Here is a 14092-nt window from a genome sequence, read left to right on the forward strand (position 1 = left end):
CTGTTTATCCGTGAAATAGGTATCATTCATGCCCACTTAAGAGAAATAAATTGAGGCTCAGAGTAAATAAATTTCCCATGGCCAGTAGGGTGCCACAGCTTATTTTTATTTGTTGCTGTTGTTTCTTTTCAAGACACTACGCTGTCAACAGATTGTCTTGTTGCTTATTCGAAAGCTGGAAAGGAGAGTTTATTATGTACGTGTTAGGACATGGAAAACAATAAAAAGTTTTTGAGCAAACAAGTAAATGTGAGAAGGACGATGCTGAAAGTCCATTTGCCTGGTTAGTGGTGCTGAGGACAGAATAGAAGAGCTACATATTGGATGTCAGAGAGGCCTATTCAGGGACCGAAGCGGTACTCAGAACCTGTGTTGTGAGGTAACACTGCGGTAGACATCTGCAGAAGGAAGTGTTCAGAAGACAGGCAGTTCCTCAGAAGTCCCCCACTCCATCCCCAGGGCTTCCAATTTCCTCTCACTGTGGCTCTCCTGGGCGCAAATGTGTGACATGTATCAAACTGGAAGTATTACCACCCAGCACTTCTATGAGAATGTAAAGTTCTTCACCATAAGAAATATAACACAGGTTGGGAGAGATTTTGGAAAAACAAGCTTAAATGATTGAAACCTACATAAAAAAGGAAAATAATAAAAGGCTCTTCAGTCTGGAGCCAGAGTTCCTCTCTGGGTAGGGGGTCTCCGAATAGATCTCAAGGTATCTGGGAACTTGTCTCTGAATACCAAATTTTGAGGGTGAAGATAAGAATACTCATAGTTTTCAGCCATTTTTTTTTAAGGTTCAGTGACCCTGCCGAATGGAAAAGGGCAACTGGTCTAGAAAGATAAAGACTAGAGATATATTACTGAGGTGTGAGCAAATAGTGGATTCTTAATTAAGTCCGAAATACATAACTACAATTTTAAAAGGTAATGAGAAAACAGATACAGTAAGTTCTGCCCTAGAAAACAAATGGAATTCTGTCACCACAAGAGCTATATAGGGTGAAAAATATTAATCTATGATAAAGGTTTAAAAATAAAGTATATATATCTCCATGCTACCACTCTCAATCTCACTCTCATAGCAGACATCATTAATCAATGACACCACTTTCTCATAGAGCCTAGGTAGGCTCTCAAAATTGTCAGGAATTGAATGAGATGAAGCTTTTATGCCATTCTTTGTGTAGAGTAAACTTCATGAGTGGTTTTTTTTTTTTTTTGAATAAACAAACTTCACCCTTTGTTTAGAATAAACTATGAGTTTAGAATAAACTGCTTCATAGAACATTATAGGAGCCACTACCAAGGATGGAGTATCAAGGTGAATGATCATTATTATGATACAAATGTGACATTTACTAAATGTGCTATGTGATATCTGGTGACAGTCATTCATGTAAGTTAAAATATCTGACTCAAACTTACGCACCAATTTAGAAGTTAGCTTAGAATCCAAACTCCAGTCTTTTGCCCATTACCTCAGTAGTTTTAAAACTATGGGTTTTAGTGTGGAATTCTTTTGCAAATTTCTAGTAATTTAAATAGATAAAAGGAGTGCTGTTCTGGGCAGAGTGGTCTCCCATTTAGCTCTTCCTTCACTCTGTCAGTCACCTCCACAATCCAGAGTTTGAAAAACTCATCTATTCAACACCAAATCGCTCACTTAGGCAGGCATTGCTAATCCACTGCAGCACTCTTGCTCACTGAACTCAGTCTCAAACCTTCTCAAATCATAAAGCCAATGCCAACTGATTAAAGTTGTCACATGGGAGAAAGCCTATTTGCCACCTTATTAATCATGTTATAGATGCCAGCACGGTATAATATTTTGGCAGTCACGTTGTAATGACTTGATGAATTAAATAATAGGTTGCCCAAAATGGAAGGTTAAAATAAATATTTATCATTTTCAGCAACCTTTTGTCTATTTCTCCCTGCCCCCACCATCTCCATCTATTGCTCTGCATGTATCTCACAAAGGCGGGCTCCATTTGTGCCTAGTTAGCTCATCCAGAGAATTCTGGAATTTCTGAGCAGCTCTTGCATAAAATACTCTGGGGTTCTAGGACATTTGGCTTCATATTCTGCCAGTACCGCCACTCTTGCCACTGCCTCAGTCTTTTCTGGTTGTCTGCTATTGCTCTGGATTTCCTAGAACATGTGAACGGATGTGTACGTCCAGGCCAGGGGTCTGGCATTGTGGCCACAGTGAATTGCTCAAACTGTCAGACAGGAAATGAACCATTTTCAGATACTGATGAAAAGAGTTAGCTCAGCCTTGTTGAGTTTTCAAAAACCCTAGCCCCACAGAACATCCAAGTCATCCATAAAATTCCACATCCCTTCAGTCAGGGCTTCTTCATGAGATTCTAGTGCCCACACAGATCTAGGAGCCATATTCCACGGATCACACACACTGCAGCTCTGCAGTCCAGGTTCAGGAGCAATCTGGTCGCCAAGAAACCAAGGGCAGCCCCAAAGGGGAAGGAAGCCCCTGAAAGAAACATATTTTCTAAGGAACGTGCAAAGTGGACCTGGCTAGTTCACCGAAGTGTTGTTTTCTGGTCTGATGACACACATGAAAGCCTTACACAGTTTTAGCATCAGCGGGCCCTGTAAGGCCCAGCCGTCGCTGACAGCTAGGGGCTGGGCAGGATGTTTGACCCCCCTCACCTGAATCTCGCACTTACTGATATACAGATATAGCTTTTACATCTTTTGTTAGACTCTATACTCTTTCTTTTTGATCTTGTTTAAAATGACACAAATGTCTATCTCTATCCAATATATTCAGACACATAGCCTTCTCTGCTGCCAAGCTTAGATTCTGGAGAAAATGAAGCCAGGGAAAATCGATATAATTTTTGAAACTCACAAGACAAGCCTGATTTTTAAAATTGTAACATAATTATCAAAAATCAATTAGCTTCACTGCTTCATTTCCATTTTTCACTCCCTGGACACCCTGAGTCCTGGGAGACCAAGGGGCATTTTTAGCATTACTACGTGTTTACTTCCTGATGACTGTGGAAACAGGAACTGGCCTTCCCAGTGTTGGACGCTGACAGTTCAGTCTTGCACAGGACAGTGTGAAACTATTATTCCTTGCCTGTTTGAGTTTTCTTTGGTTTTACTTTAGCTTTTTTTTTTTTCCACTTTGTTAATTTGTAAGGTAAACTTCCTGGAACCTGAGGACAACCTAGTCAGGGTCAGGCCCTTGCTTCTTTGCCTGCTTTCAATAATGAACCTGAAGCTGGTAGCCCAGTTCTCAGCATTGGTATTCCTAGGCTTTTGTTAAAACCCAGAAGATCCAGCAGCCCTGGCTCAGGTCTCTTCAGGGCAACATCTGCTGGAGGTGATGCGCCCTGCAATTCTCTGCAGTCTCCCCGCCTGCCTGGTTCATTAGCATTCACCTGCCTGGCTCACAGAAGCATTTAAGTCTGTGACCTCTGATCAGAGCACAAATTTGACACCTAGGGAATGCCATCATGGGACAAACAAGCTGCTCCTGTTACCCCAGATTTCCCCAAGCTTCTTCAGGTAGAAGGTGGGACCCTTACAGATGCACCTGTGTTCACCACATAAGCCTGCCTGCTAAGCCTGCTCAAATCCACACTGGCTTCTCTGGGTGCTTGACTCTGATATTTTCTCCATTTCTTTGTCCTCCCAAGATAGCACTCTTATTAGGTTTTTAGAGCCAGATTTTACTCTCTAAAAGCATTGAGAGAACAAAGGAAGAAAGAAAAAATTCAAGTTCTCCTATCCTCAAGATTCCTAAGGGTTGGTCTGAAGGAAAATTAAAGTGAGAAAAAAAAAATTCCCTGCTCTACTCAATACATCCCATTGCATGGGTTAAAACGCCAGCTCTGATTCCCTTTTAGATACTTGAGTCTCCAGCCACCCTCCCTACTGTTAGGTGGACTTCTGCCATCTGAAGCAGCAGACACTGCACTTAACCCTGCAAAATGTATTACTGGAGAAGATGTAGTGAGATATGCAGAAGGCACTAATTAGCACCTTTATTGGCTTGGAAAGCATTTTTTATTTTGGTTTTCCTAAGCATTTCTGACTGATTCATGGAAGACATTTGGTTCTTTGGAATATCGTCCAATAGACTAATCAAATTGCATTTTCACAGGCCTCTAAAATAATAGCATTCTGCAGCTTTCTGTATATTTAACTCCTGCATGACCAAGACACTTAGTAGAGGCAGTCATCAGGGTTTGTTTGTCTCAGTTGGCAACTTATTAAACTATATTCTTACAAGAAAAAGAGACTCTGACATTCTCCCTGACCCTCATGCTCAGAACTTTAAAGCCAGTTGTGATGCTTTGCTCTTCTTAACCCAGATAGCTGTTTATTTTCCAGATGCTGTGGACTCTTCTCTATTCCTCTGCTGACACCCAGCCCAAGCTCTCATCACCCCAAGCCTGAGGTCATAATAGCTTCTTCCCAAAGGGTGCACCTTCTTCCCATTGCCAGGATAAACACTGGAATCTGTCATCTCTCTTCTTAGAAACCATTCATAACTCATTACAATAGAGATGGCAAATGTGAAACACACCTGCTTCAATTCCCCAACGCTGCACCTGTGGAGTTATTACTTATTATTCATGACCCTCTATCCAGGTGAACAAAGATATGGCTTCACAGTTCTACTCAACACAGACCCCAGCTGTAACTACCCATCCTTTGGCTGGTACTTGAGATGACACTTCTTTGCCATCCCTGTCCTAAGACGTCAAGCGTGATTCCCTCTTTCTGAATTTTAAGGCATTTATAACCTGACCACACCCTATTTAACAGAAACATGTCTCCCTTTGCTCCTTAGCGTGAAACCTTTTCTCTAGTCTTATCACCCTATATGCTTTCCTGCACACATTCAGTTTGCTTCTCACTCTGTGCCTTTATTCAAGCTCCTATTGCTTCCAGGAAATGACATCGACTTGCTTTGTCTCTTTGTTTTTTCAAAACCATGTCTCTCTTTGATTGACTAGCTCAGGTCTCACCTTTTTTTGAAGATTGCCCAATCTGACTAAATCATGTTTATTATGGACCAGTTTTACTAAGATCTTTTTGTTGACTAGTTTTAGGGAAACCAGATGTGTGAGAGAGAATTCTTGCCTCAGTGGCCTTTACAATTTTGTTAATGAGGCTGATCATATACTAATAATTTGAGGCAGCACAGACCAAGTGTCATATGGGTAGAACCCATGATGGATGTCACTGATGTTCAGAAGAGAGACTGAGTCTCTTAGTGCAGATGTCAGGAAGGGCCTTACAGAGAATATGGGACTTGGGTAAAGTCTCAAAAGAAGGGCAAGAGGTAAACGGAACAGGAAAGACTTTAAGACAGGAGGAACTGGATGAAGAAAGAGAAAGAACTAGGTATAATGAGAGGAGATGAGACTAGACAGTCTTGTAGAAAACTGGAACAGGTTATATTCACATTGTAATGGTCCTGGAAAGTCAGAGTGACACACTTGAGGGCAGGAGTCATATATTCTACATCTTTGCATCCTCCACCTTGCATAGTTCTCTGCTTTGAATGTTTTCATTTGATAAACATTACGCTTTCATATTATACACATTCTTATAATATAGACAACAAATTTAGAAATTGATCTTGTAAGTTCTTATTATTTAATAGTTTTTTTAAAAATTAATTTATTGATTGATTGATTTTTGGCTGCGTTGGGTCTTTGTTGTTGTGCGTGGGCATTCTCTAATTGTGGCGAGCGGGGACTACTCTTGGTTGTGGTACTCGGGCTTCTCGTTGCGGTGGCTTCTCTTGTTGTGGAGCACGGGCTCTAGATGCGTGGGCTTCAGTAGTTGTGGCATGTGGGCTAAGTAGTTGTGGCTCACGGGCTCTAGAGCACAGGCTCAGTAGTTGTGACGCACTGGCTTAGTTGCTCCGTGGCATGTGGGATCTTCCCGGACCAGGACTTGAACCTATGTCCCCTGCATTGGCAGGCACTTTCAGTCTGTATGTGTCCCTAGGTCTGAAGTGGGTCTCTTGTAGACAGCATATATATGGGTCTTGTTTTAGTATCCATTCAGCAAGCCTGTGTCTTTTGTTTGGAGCATTTAATCCATTCACGTTTAAGGTAATTATTGATATGTATGTTCCTATGATCATTTTATTAATTGTTTTGGGTTTATTATTGTAGGTTCTTTTCCTCTCTTGTGTTTCCTGCCTAGAGAAGTTCCTTTAGCATTTGTTGTAGAGCTGGTTTGGTGGTGCTGAATTCTCTTAGCTTTTGCTTGTCCGTAAAGCTTTTGATTTCTCCATCGAATCTGAATGAGATCCTTGCTGGGTAGAGTAATCTTGGTTGTAGGTTCTTCCCTTTCATCACTTTATCATGCCACTCCCTTCTGGATTGTAGAGTTTCTGCTGAGAAATCAGCTGTTAACCTTATGGGTGTTCCCTTGTATGTTATTTGTCGTTTTTCCCTTGCTGCTTTGAATAATTTTTCTTTGTCTTTAATTTTTGCCAATTTGATTACTATGTGTCTCGGCATGTTTCTCCTTGGGTTTATCCTGTATGGGACTCTCTGCGCTTCCTGGACTTGGGTGGCTATTTCCTTTTCCATGTTAGTTAAGAAATTGTAAGACTACAATTTCTTCAAACATTTTCTTGGGTCCTTTCTCTCTCTCTTCTTGTTCTGGGACCCCTATAACATGAATGTTGTTGCGTTTAATGTTGTCCCAGAGGTCTCTTAGGCTGTCTTCCTTTCTTTTCGTTCTTTTTTCTTTATCCTGTTCCGCAGCAGTAAATTCCATCATTCTGTCTTTCAGTTCACTTATCCGTTCTTCTGCCTCAGTTATTCTGCTATTGATTCCTTCTAGTGTATTTTTCATTTCAGTTATTGTATTGTTCATCTCTGTTTGTTTGTTCTTTAATTCTTGTAGATCTTTGTTAAACATTTCTTGCATCGTCTCGATCTTTGCCTCCATTCTTTTTCTGAGGTCCTGGAGAATCTTCCCTATCGTTGTTCTGAATTCTCTTTCTGGAAGATTGCTCATCTCCATTTCATTTAGTTGTTTTTCGGGGGATTTATCTTGTTCTTTCATCTGGTACGTAGCCCTTTGCTTTTTCATCTTGTCTGTCTTTCTGTGAATGTGGTTTTTGTTCCACAGGCTGCAGGATTGTAGTACTTCTTGCTTCTGCTTTCTTCCCTCTCTACAATTATTTTTAATTAATAATATTTAAATCTTCATTATGTACCTCAAGTGTAAATGAAATAAGGTTTTATCAATACAAGAACGCCCTTAAATGGAAGTGTCCCTTTTTGCCATCCAAGCTTGGCTCACAGAAATAAGGAAAAGCTAGGGATAAAATTAATGGCCATGGATTTACACCAGTATGCAGTATACTGGTTTCTGGTAAAAAGAGCATGAACTTTGAAATCAAACAGAATTCAAATCATGTGTCCACCTCTTTGGCTTTATGTGGTTTTAGGTACATCTCTTAACTTTACCGAGTCTCTGTTTCTTCAATATTTAATGAGGTTAATCAATCACCTTGTTTGAGAAATACTTCACGATATTTTTAAAATATGCAACAGGCACTCAATATATGATAATTACGAATTATTACTAATTATAAGTTTGAGACTGAAATGTATAGGGATCAGAAACCTCAGGAAAAACCTGAGTGAACCTCAGGAAAAAAAAACAATAACCATGGAATTTTCCAACTCTTAAGGGCTAGTACCTCACTCATGTCGATTTTCCAAGAGTTTAGTTTCTTATAATTTAAAATTTCTGGAGTTAAGGTGGAATGGGCTTCTTATGACTTTCTAGAAAACTAATTTGATGCATCTTTTTTATTTTAAGATCCAGATGTGGCCATTTTTCATTTCTACGCATACTTGACTGACATTTAAAAAATTAGCATTGTCCTACTTCAAAACATTTAAATTCATGAGGACTGAGTTGTGGCTGTAAAAGCTGGTACACAAGAGTCAGAAGACCTGGAGGGAGAAGTAGATGCCAGTGAACTGACCCACATTGTTCATGCTTTGACTTTTCTAGCAGGGACACTGATGCAGAGCTTTCCTCCCAGGATACTTCCAGGAGTGTCCATGCATAACACGGATGGTAAATTATACTATAGTCCTCTAGAGAGGAAACGTGGCTGCAGAGTCAGACAGACCCGTGTTCAAATCTCAACTCACTTATCTACTAACTGGGTTACTTTGGGCAAGTTACTTAACGTTTCTGAGTCTCATTTTCCTCTTTGCAAAAGTTACTAATGATAATATCCACCACAGAAGATGGTTCTGGTAAATGAGATAATATACACAAAAAGTACCTAGACTGTGTGCCCTCCACATGTACTAATTTCATTCCCCTCTGGGAGCTCTACCTGGCATAATGGTGGTGAACAAGATAGGCCAACCAGATTCCAGTTTAATAAAAATTAGACTTAAAAAAAAATTAGACTTTAGGTAGCTGCAGAGCAGCATGAAAGCCAAAAAATCGCCATTAGAAGCCAAGACCTGACCTTGGCCATCTCAAGACATAGGAGGAAATCAGCAATAGGGCCACTGAAGCCTTATTCCACCTCTTCATTTTAGTTGAGGTCCACTAGAATGCTTTCCATGGGAGGTACTGGGTCCCCTGGAAGATGAGCAGGCACTTGGATATTGTTACACTTTAATGTATAAAGCCTCAGAATGATCACTGAGGGAAACCAGCCTCAGAGTGGTTTCTACTTGTCGTCAGTTGAATAGTATCCCCCTCCAATTTCATTTCAGTATCTGAAATTTCATATCAGAATGTATCCTTTATCTGGAAATAGGGTCTCTGCAGATATAATTAGTAAAGGTGAGGTCATACTGGATAAGGGTGAGCCATAAATCCTAAAGCCAATGACTGGGGTCCTTAAGAGAATAGAGAAGACTCACAGGGAAAAGACAGCCATGTGAAAACAGAAGCAGAGCATGCAATGATGTAGCTACCAGTCAAGGAATGCTAGGGTTTGAAGGGAACCACAAGAAAGAGGCCAGGAAAGATTCTTCCCTTAGAACTTTCAGAGAGAGAATAACCTTGCTGTCACTTTTTTTTGTTGTTGTTCTTTTAAGGTTTTATTCTCTCCATTTTCCCCTTTACTTATACTACAGACAGCATTTAAAATCTTGTTGCCATAGTTACTGATATTAAAGCACATACAAGAGAATCAAACCTGAAACTCTAAGAAAATATACTTGAAATAAAAGAAAAATCACTACAGTGAAACGTACTTATATATAATAATTTCCCACCTGACACTGTATTATTTTTCTTCCCTTAGAAGATACAATGATTGAACTATATAGTGCCCCCAAAAGGTTGCAGGATTTAAAGAACTTTAAAATGTTTCCCTAAAAGAGAACCTTGCTGACACTTTGATTTCAGACTTTCAGCTTTCACAACTGTGAGACAACAAATTTCCGTTTTAAGCCACCAAGTTTGTGGTAATTGGCTATGGCTTACCTAGGAACGAATGCACCACTCTACATCATACTGAGATTGTGGGAGCTTTCACAGGATTTTCCCTCCAGCAGAGAATACTTTTCTTTCTCTCCTTCAGTTCCTTTTTGTTTCACCACAATTTTCTCTCTGACACACCCCTCATGACCTTCAGGTCTCCGGTTTCTGCTACTACTGTTATAGTTTCCACTTCCTGGTGCGGGCTTCCCTAAATTCAGGGTGCCTTGAGCTCATTGCAGCAAAACCAGCACACAGAGGGGCTGAGAGCATGCCCAGCCACAGGTCCCTCCACCCACCTCCAACCAGCTGTAACTAAAAATCGTGGCACTTGACCACCCAGATTCTCCACCTGCAAACACAGATGAACACCAGCCTTGCTACCATACAGGTTACTGAGTTTAAAATATGATAGATGAGGAAGGGCCTTGTAAAAGTGAAGGCTCAATTGAACTTGTAAGAAGCTATTCCATTACTATTAAAAACTTCAGTAAAGACAAAGGACCTGGCAAATAGAAACTGCGCATGTCTGATCTCAGAGTCATCTTGTTACCCTTCTTTCCTCCAACTCTTCACCTCATGCTTTTACTTCATTGGCTTGATTCAAAGGAGGAAGGGCCATGATTTGTCTTAATTTCTGGGAAGTGAAGCTTTTAATATAGTTACTGACAACCCCAGAACTGGTGCCAGGCCTCCTACTATAATCTGGGCAAGATGAAGTATCAGAGGGATATGAAATGCTGGCTATATTTCTTAACTTCCTGCCTTTTCATGAGAATAAACTGTCAGGAACAAAGGTACTTAAATTCAATTTATTGGCAAACATCTTCAGAGATTTTTGGCATCATGGAACTTTTATATTTAAAAAAAATAAAGAAGCTTGGCAAAGGAGGAAATTTGAACAATATACCTAAATTTTTAAAGTAAAAATTCCTAAATTTAAACTGGTTTGTAGCCAATGGTCAATCTTAATTTAAGTGGCAGTGAAGGAAGTGAAATAATTAAAACCAGCCAAGTAAGTAGCAATTAGACTAATAATTTTCCCTCTAATCATTAAACTCCTATTTATGTCATTTTTTACATGCATTATTTAGGGCATTACATCAATTTTAAAACACACTGTTTTCACATTTTAACATCTATGAAATCAGGATGTGTCTAGTAGTCAGTTGCCTACTATAATGCCTAGTTATAATTGACAGGGATGACAAGGATGGTTGTTTTATTTTCCTATTGGAGTGGTACTTAAAATGTGGGTGCATTTTATGATTGAGGAGTCTTACATTCTATGAAATACCGTATTTGACTTAATGAAGATGTAAACTGTGAGACCTGTAGTTAAATTTCTTTTTCTTCTTGTAATGTTCTTATCAAATCTCAGTGTAACAAGTGTGATACATTTTCTGCCTCGGAAATACATATTTGTACTGTTTGCTATAGAATTCAGTCATTTGTTGTTTTTGAGAACAAGTGCATCATTAGAAAGAGAGGATATAATTTTAAGACTGAAGAATAGAAAGAAACTAGATTTAGAAATAAAAGTACAATACAGTGTCAGGAAAAATTAAACAATTTCATTTTCATTTCCATCATTACATCCTTGCAAAATGTCTTCACAGACCCAGTGAGTTTTCTGTTAGAGTCTGAGCTAATGATATGGCAAGAGTCCTTGTTTCTAGCCCCCAACCTGCTGCTGGATAACACCTATCTGTTCTGAGCTTGCCTTAAGTATTAAAGAAAGTGACTGAGCTGAATGGTTTCTGAGATTTTTTTTCCATTTCTAGGAACCTCTGATAATTCTCATTTTTAGATTTATTCACACAAACATTTTAATACATCTCCTACTCAGGTCCACAAGCATAACTGCTCTGGGTTCTCTGGTCTTACCAATGTGGTCGATGGCTGGCTGAAGGTTTTCATTTACAGAGACACTATAAAGAAACGAAAGTATTGTGAGTCAAACAATGTGTATAAATAAATTATGCTAAATTGCTCCTTAATTAAACAGAGTTATGCAGTTAGGCTTTATTATAAGAGGACTTTTGGAAACCAATGAACAGCTGGGGGCTGAAATAATATTATTCTATTTTGTATTTTTTTTTTTTTTTTTTTTTTTTGCGGTACGCAGGTCTCTCACCGCTGCGGCCCCTCCTGCTGCGGAGCACAGGCTCCGGACGCGCAGGCCCAGCGGCCATGGCTCACGTGCCCAGCCGCCCCGTGGCATGTGGGATTCTCTCAGACCGGTGCACCAACCCGTGTCCCCTGCATCGGCAGGTGGACTCCCAACCACTGTGCCACCAGGGAAGCCCCTCTATTTTGTAGTTTTAAACCGATATATAACTTTTGCAATAACAGAGTTATCCTTCAAACACCCAGTTAAAATGAAAATCCCTACATGTCACACCTGTCCCAGAAGGATTACCCATACTGTTTTCATGGATCTTTGCAAGAAGGATGTGTAAGGGCATAAAGAAACACTTACAAGAATCCAGAGTCCAGCCAGTGCTGAATACTTTCTTGTTTGGAATCTTCTACTAATGAGAAACAGACCAGTTAGTCAAAGCATAACCAGCTAAAGTGATCCCACCCTGTTATTCAGCCACCACCTAATAGGTCTGGTTCCTAGTATTTAGTCACATGTTTCTATAAGCATATTCATTTTTTCCCCAAGGCAAAACTTCCGGTTTTCCCTAATCAGCTTTTCCTGAAAATGAAGTGTAAACTTGCCAAAGGACTAACTTAAAAAAAAGAGAGAAAGAAAAAAATGTGAAAAGGAAAAAAAAAAAATCACCAAAGAGCAAGAGATGTTAGAATAATTATTAAATTACCTGGTGTGAATACAAAGGGTGAAAAAGCATAGGAGACTTTTGCCTTTCTCTAGTTGGACATAAATCACATGGAGCCTCTCCTTACTGAATCACATTTCCATAAGGCAGCTAGCCAGTGATGTTCATTTGCAAGGAGTTCTCTGCCAGGTTAGGAACCAAATTTGCATTCATTCCAGGGGCAAATTGCACTACAGTCCCAGAATTGCCACAGGCACCCTGTGTTAAAAAGGCATCCAGTCTTTAAAGGTGGATCTTTACCACTAGCTCAACAAATAGTCAACAGGCAAAAAGGAAAGGATAAAAAAGCAGTTTTCCTGTAAATATTTGTTTCCATTCTAGTTGGTTACAGGTTCCTCTGGGCTTATTTTCTTTGACTTTATCCTACGAAGCAGTGAGGTACCTGAATTACCCCCTCACAAGGTGTCTGGTGAACCAAAAAGGCCAAGTGGACATGGGAGGTGCTTAGTTTTCAACTGAGATACTGTGAAGGGATAGAATAAATTGGTGGTGGGCAAAGAAGAAAAGCCATCAGTTACATCATAAAAAATCAAACAAACAAAAAAATCACAGTGAAGGGAGAAGTGTTTTCTTACTTATTACTCTTTAAACAATTAAAATTATTATCAACACCTTGTGCAAGACCCAGCAAATAAAAGCCTTTCAATAAAATGTTTGATGTCCTATGAAGCTTCATGTCTCTGGCATGGACTCCACATAGCTTTATGATCCTGGGGACTTAGGATGAGGGGATCTTGGAGTGGAAAGGAAGCAGAGTTCATTCGTTAGTTGGTCTGTTTCCATCAAGAAGGTCTGTGTCTTAGGTGTCTGTAGGGGAAGTCAGATGTGCCCATTTCATAGAAGTTTCTGGTATCATGCCAGGAATACTGGTATCTTCAAAGTCAAATCTTTGTTCCAAAATCATTTGCCCCCAGCCCAAAACCCCCATATCCCTCACCACTCACAGTAGGTTGGATTCAAATATCCCTGGGGGCCCGTTCTCACCCAGCATGGGGGAGGTGAGACTGCGGCTCTCCTCCTCAGAGCCAGGGGGCGGCTGCTCATCCAGGGGAGCCCATGTCCTCTTGGTGGACCTCAGGATGTCTCTCCTGCTCTTTTCCTGGTCTCCTTGAGACTTCTCCGCCATCTTTAAGAGAGTAATTCAACAAGCTAATTAAAAACACACACACAAACAGATTAGACACAAAGAGCTCAGCTTTCAGGTTTAGCTCAGTGAGAGGGAGAGGACGACAGGATTCACAATTCAATGAGTGGACCCAGCTTTACAATTTTTGGGAGCCTGGCTCACCTACCCAAGCAAGGTCCCTGTCTCAATGAGATAACTGTTTCTTTCTCAATGGAGAGGCAGCTGGAGACTAAGGACTAACGTGGTCTCACCCTTCACCAGGCCACATCCACACTCTGGAGGATTCAATCTGGTGGTCTGGGATGTGGATGGCAAGCAAAGAAACTGGACTGGAGGACCTACCCAGCCAAGGAGAAAGTTTAAAAGCATTGATTAACATAATATAAGTATCTTTCAAATTCATCCAACAGTTACATCTATGACAATATGTTTAGAGACCCAAAATGTAAAAAATAAGGGCTTTGGCTGAGTCTCATCTCTGCAATTTATTGTGTGGCCCTGAATAAATTATATAACCTCTCTGCACTCCCTTATTTTTAATTGGGGATCAATTGCACTGAATTTTAATAACTGTTAACCTCAGCAGAATACTTATTATGTGCTAGATTCTATGCTGAATTCTATAATCCGTTATTTAATTTAA

At 40.1% G+C, this 14092-nt stretch overlaps 1 protein-coding gene across 1 annotated transcript in view; it reads right to left on the reverse strand.

Annotated features, from left to right (window-relative positions):
* ITPRID1 (ITPR interacting domain containing 1) overlaps nucleotides 1-13419 on the reverse strand; it is a 67736-nt gene extending 54317 nt beyond the window's left edge. Inside the window, 3 exon segments of the mRNA XM_060156172.1 lie at nucleotides 11365-11408; nucleotides 11960-12008; nucleotides 13308-13419. Coding sequence (XP_060012155.1) covers nucleotides 11365-11408; nucleotides 11960-12008; nucleotides 13308-13314 — 100 coding nt within the window. The 5' untranslated portion in view covers nucleotides 13315-13419.
* Nucleotides 13420-14092: the final 673 nt, after the last annotated feature.

This window comes from Lagenorhynchus albirostris, chromosome 8 (genome assembly GCF_949774975.1).
Source record: "Lagenorhynchus albirostris chromosome 8, mLagAlb1.1, whole genome shotgun sequence".
Classification (NCBI taxonomy): domain Eukaryota; kingdom Metazoa; phylum Chordata; class Mammalia; order Artiodactyla; family Delphinidae; genus Lagenorhynchus; species Lagenorhynchus albirostris.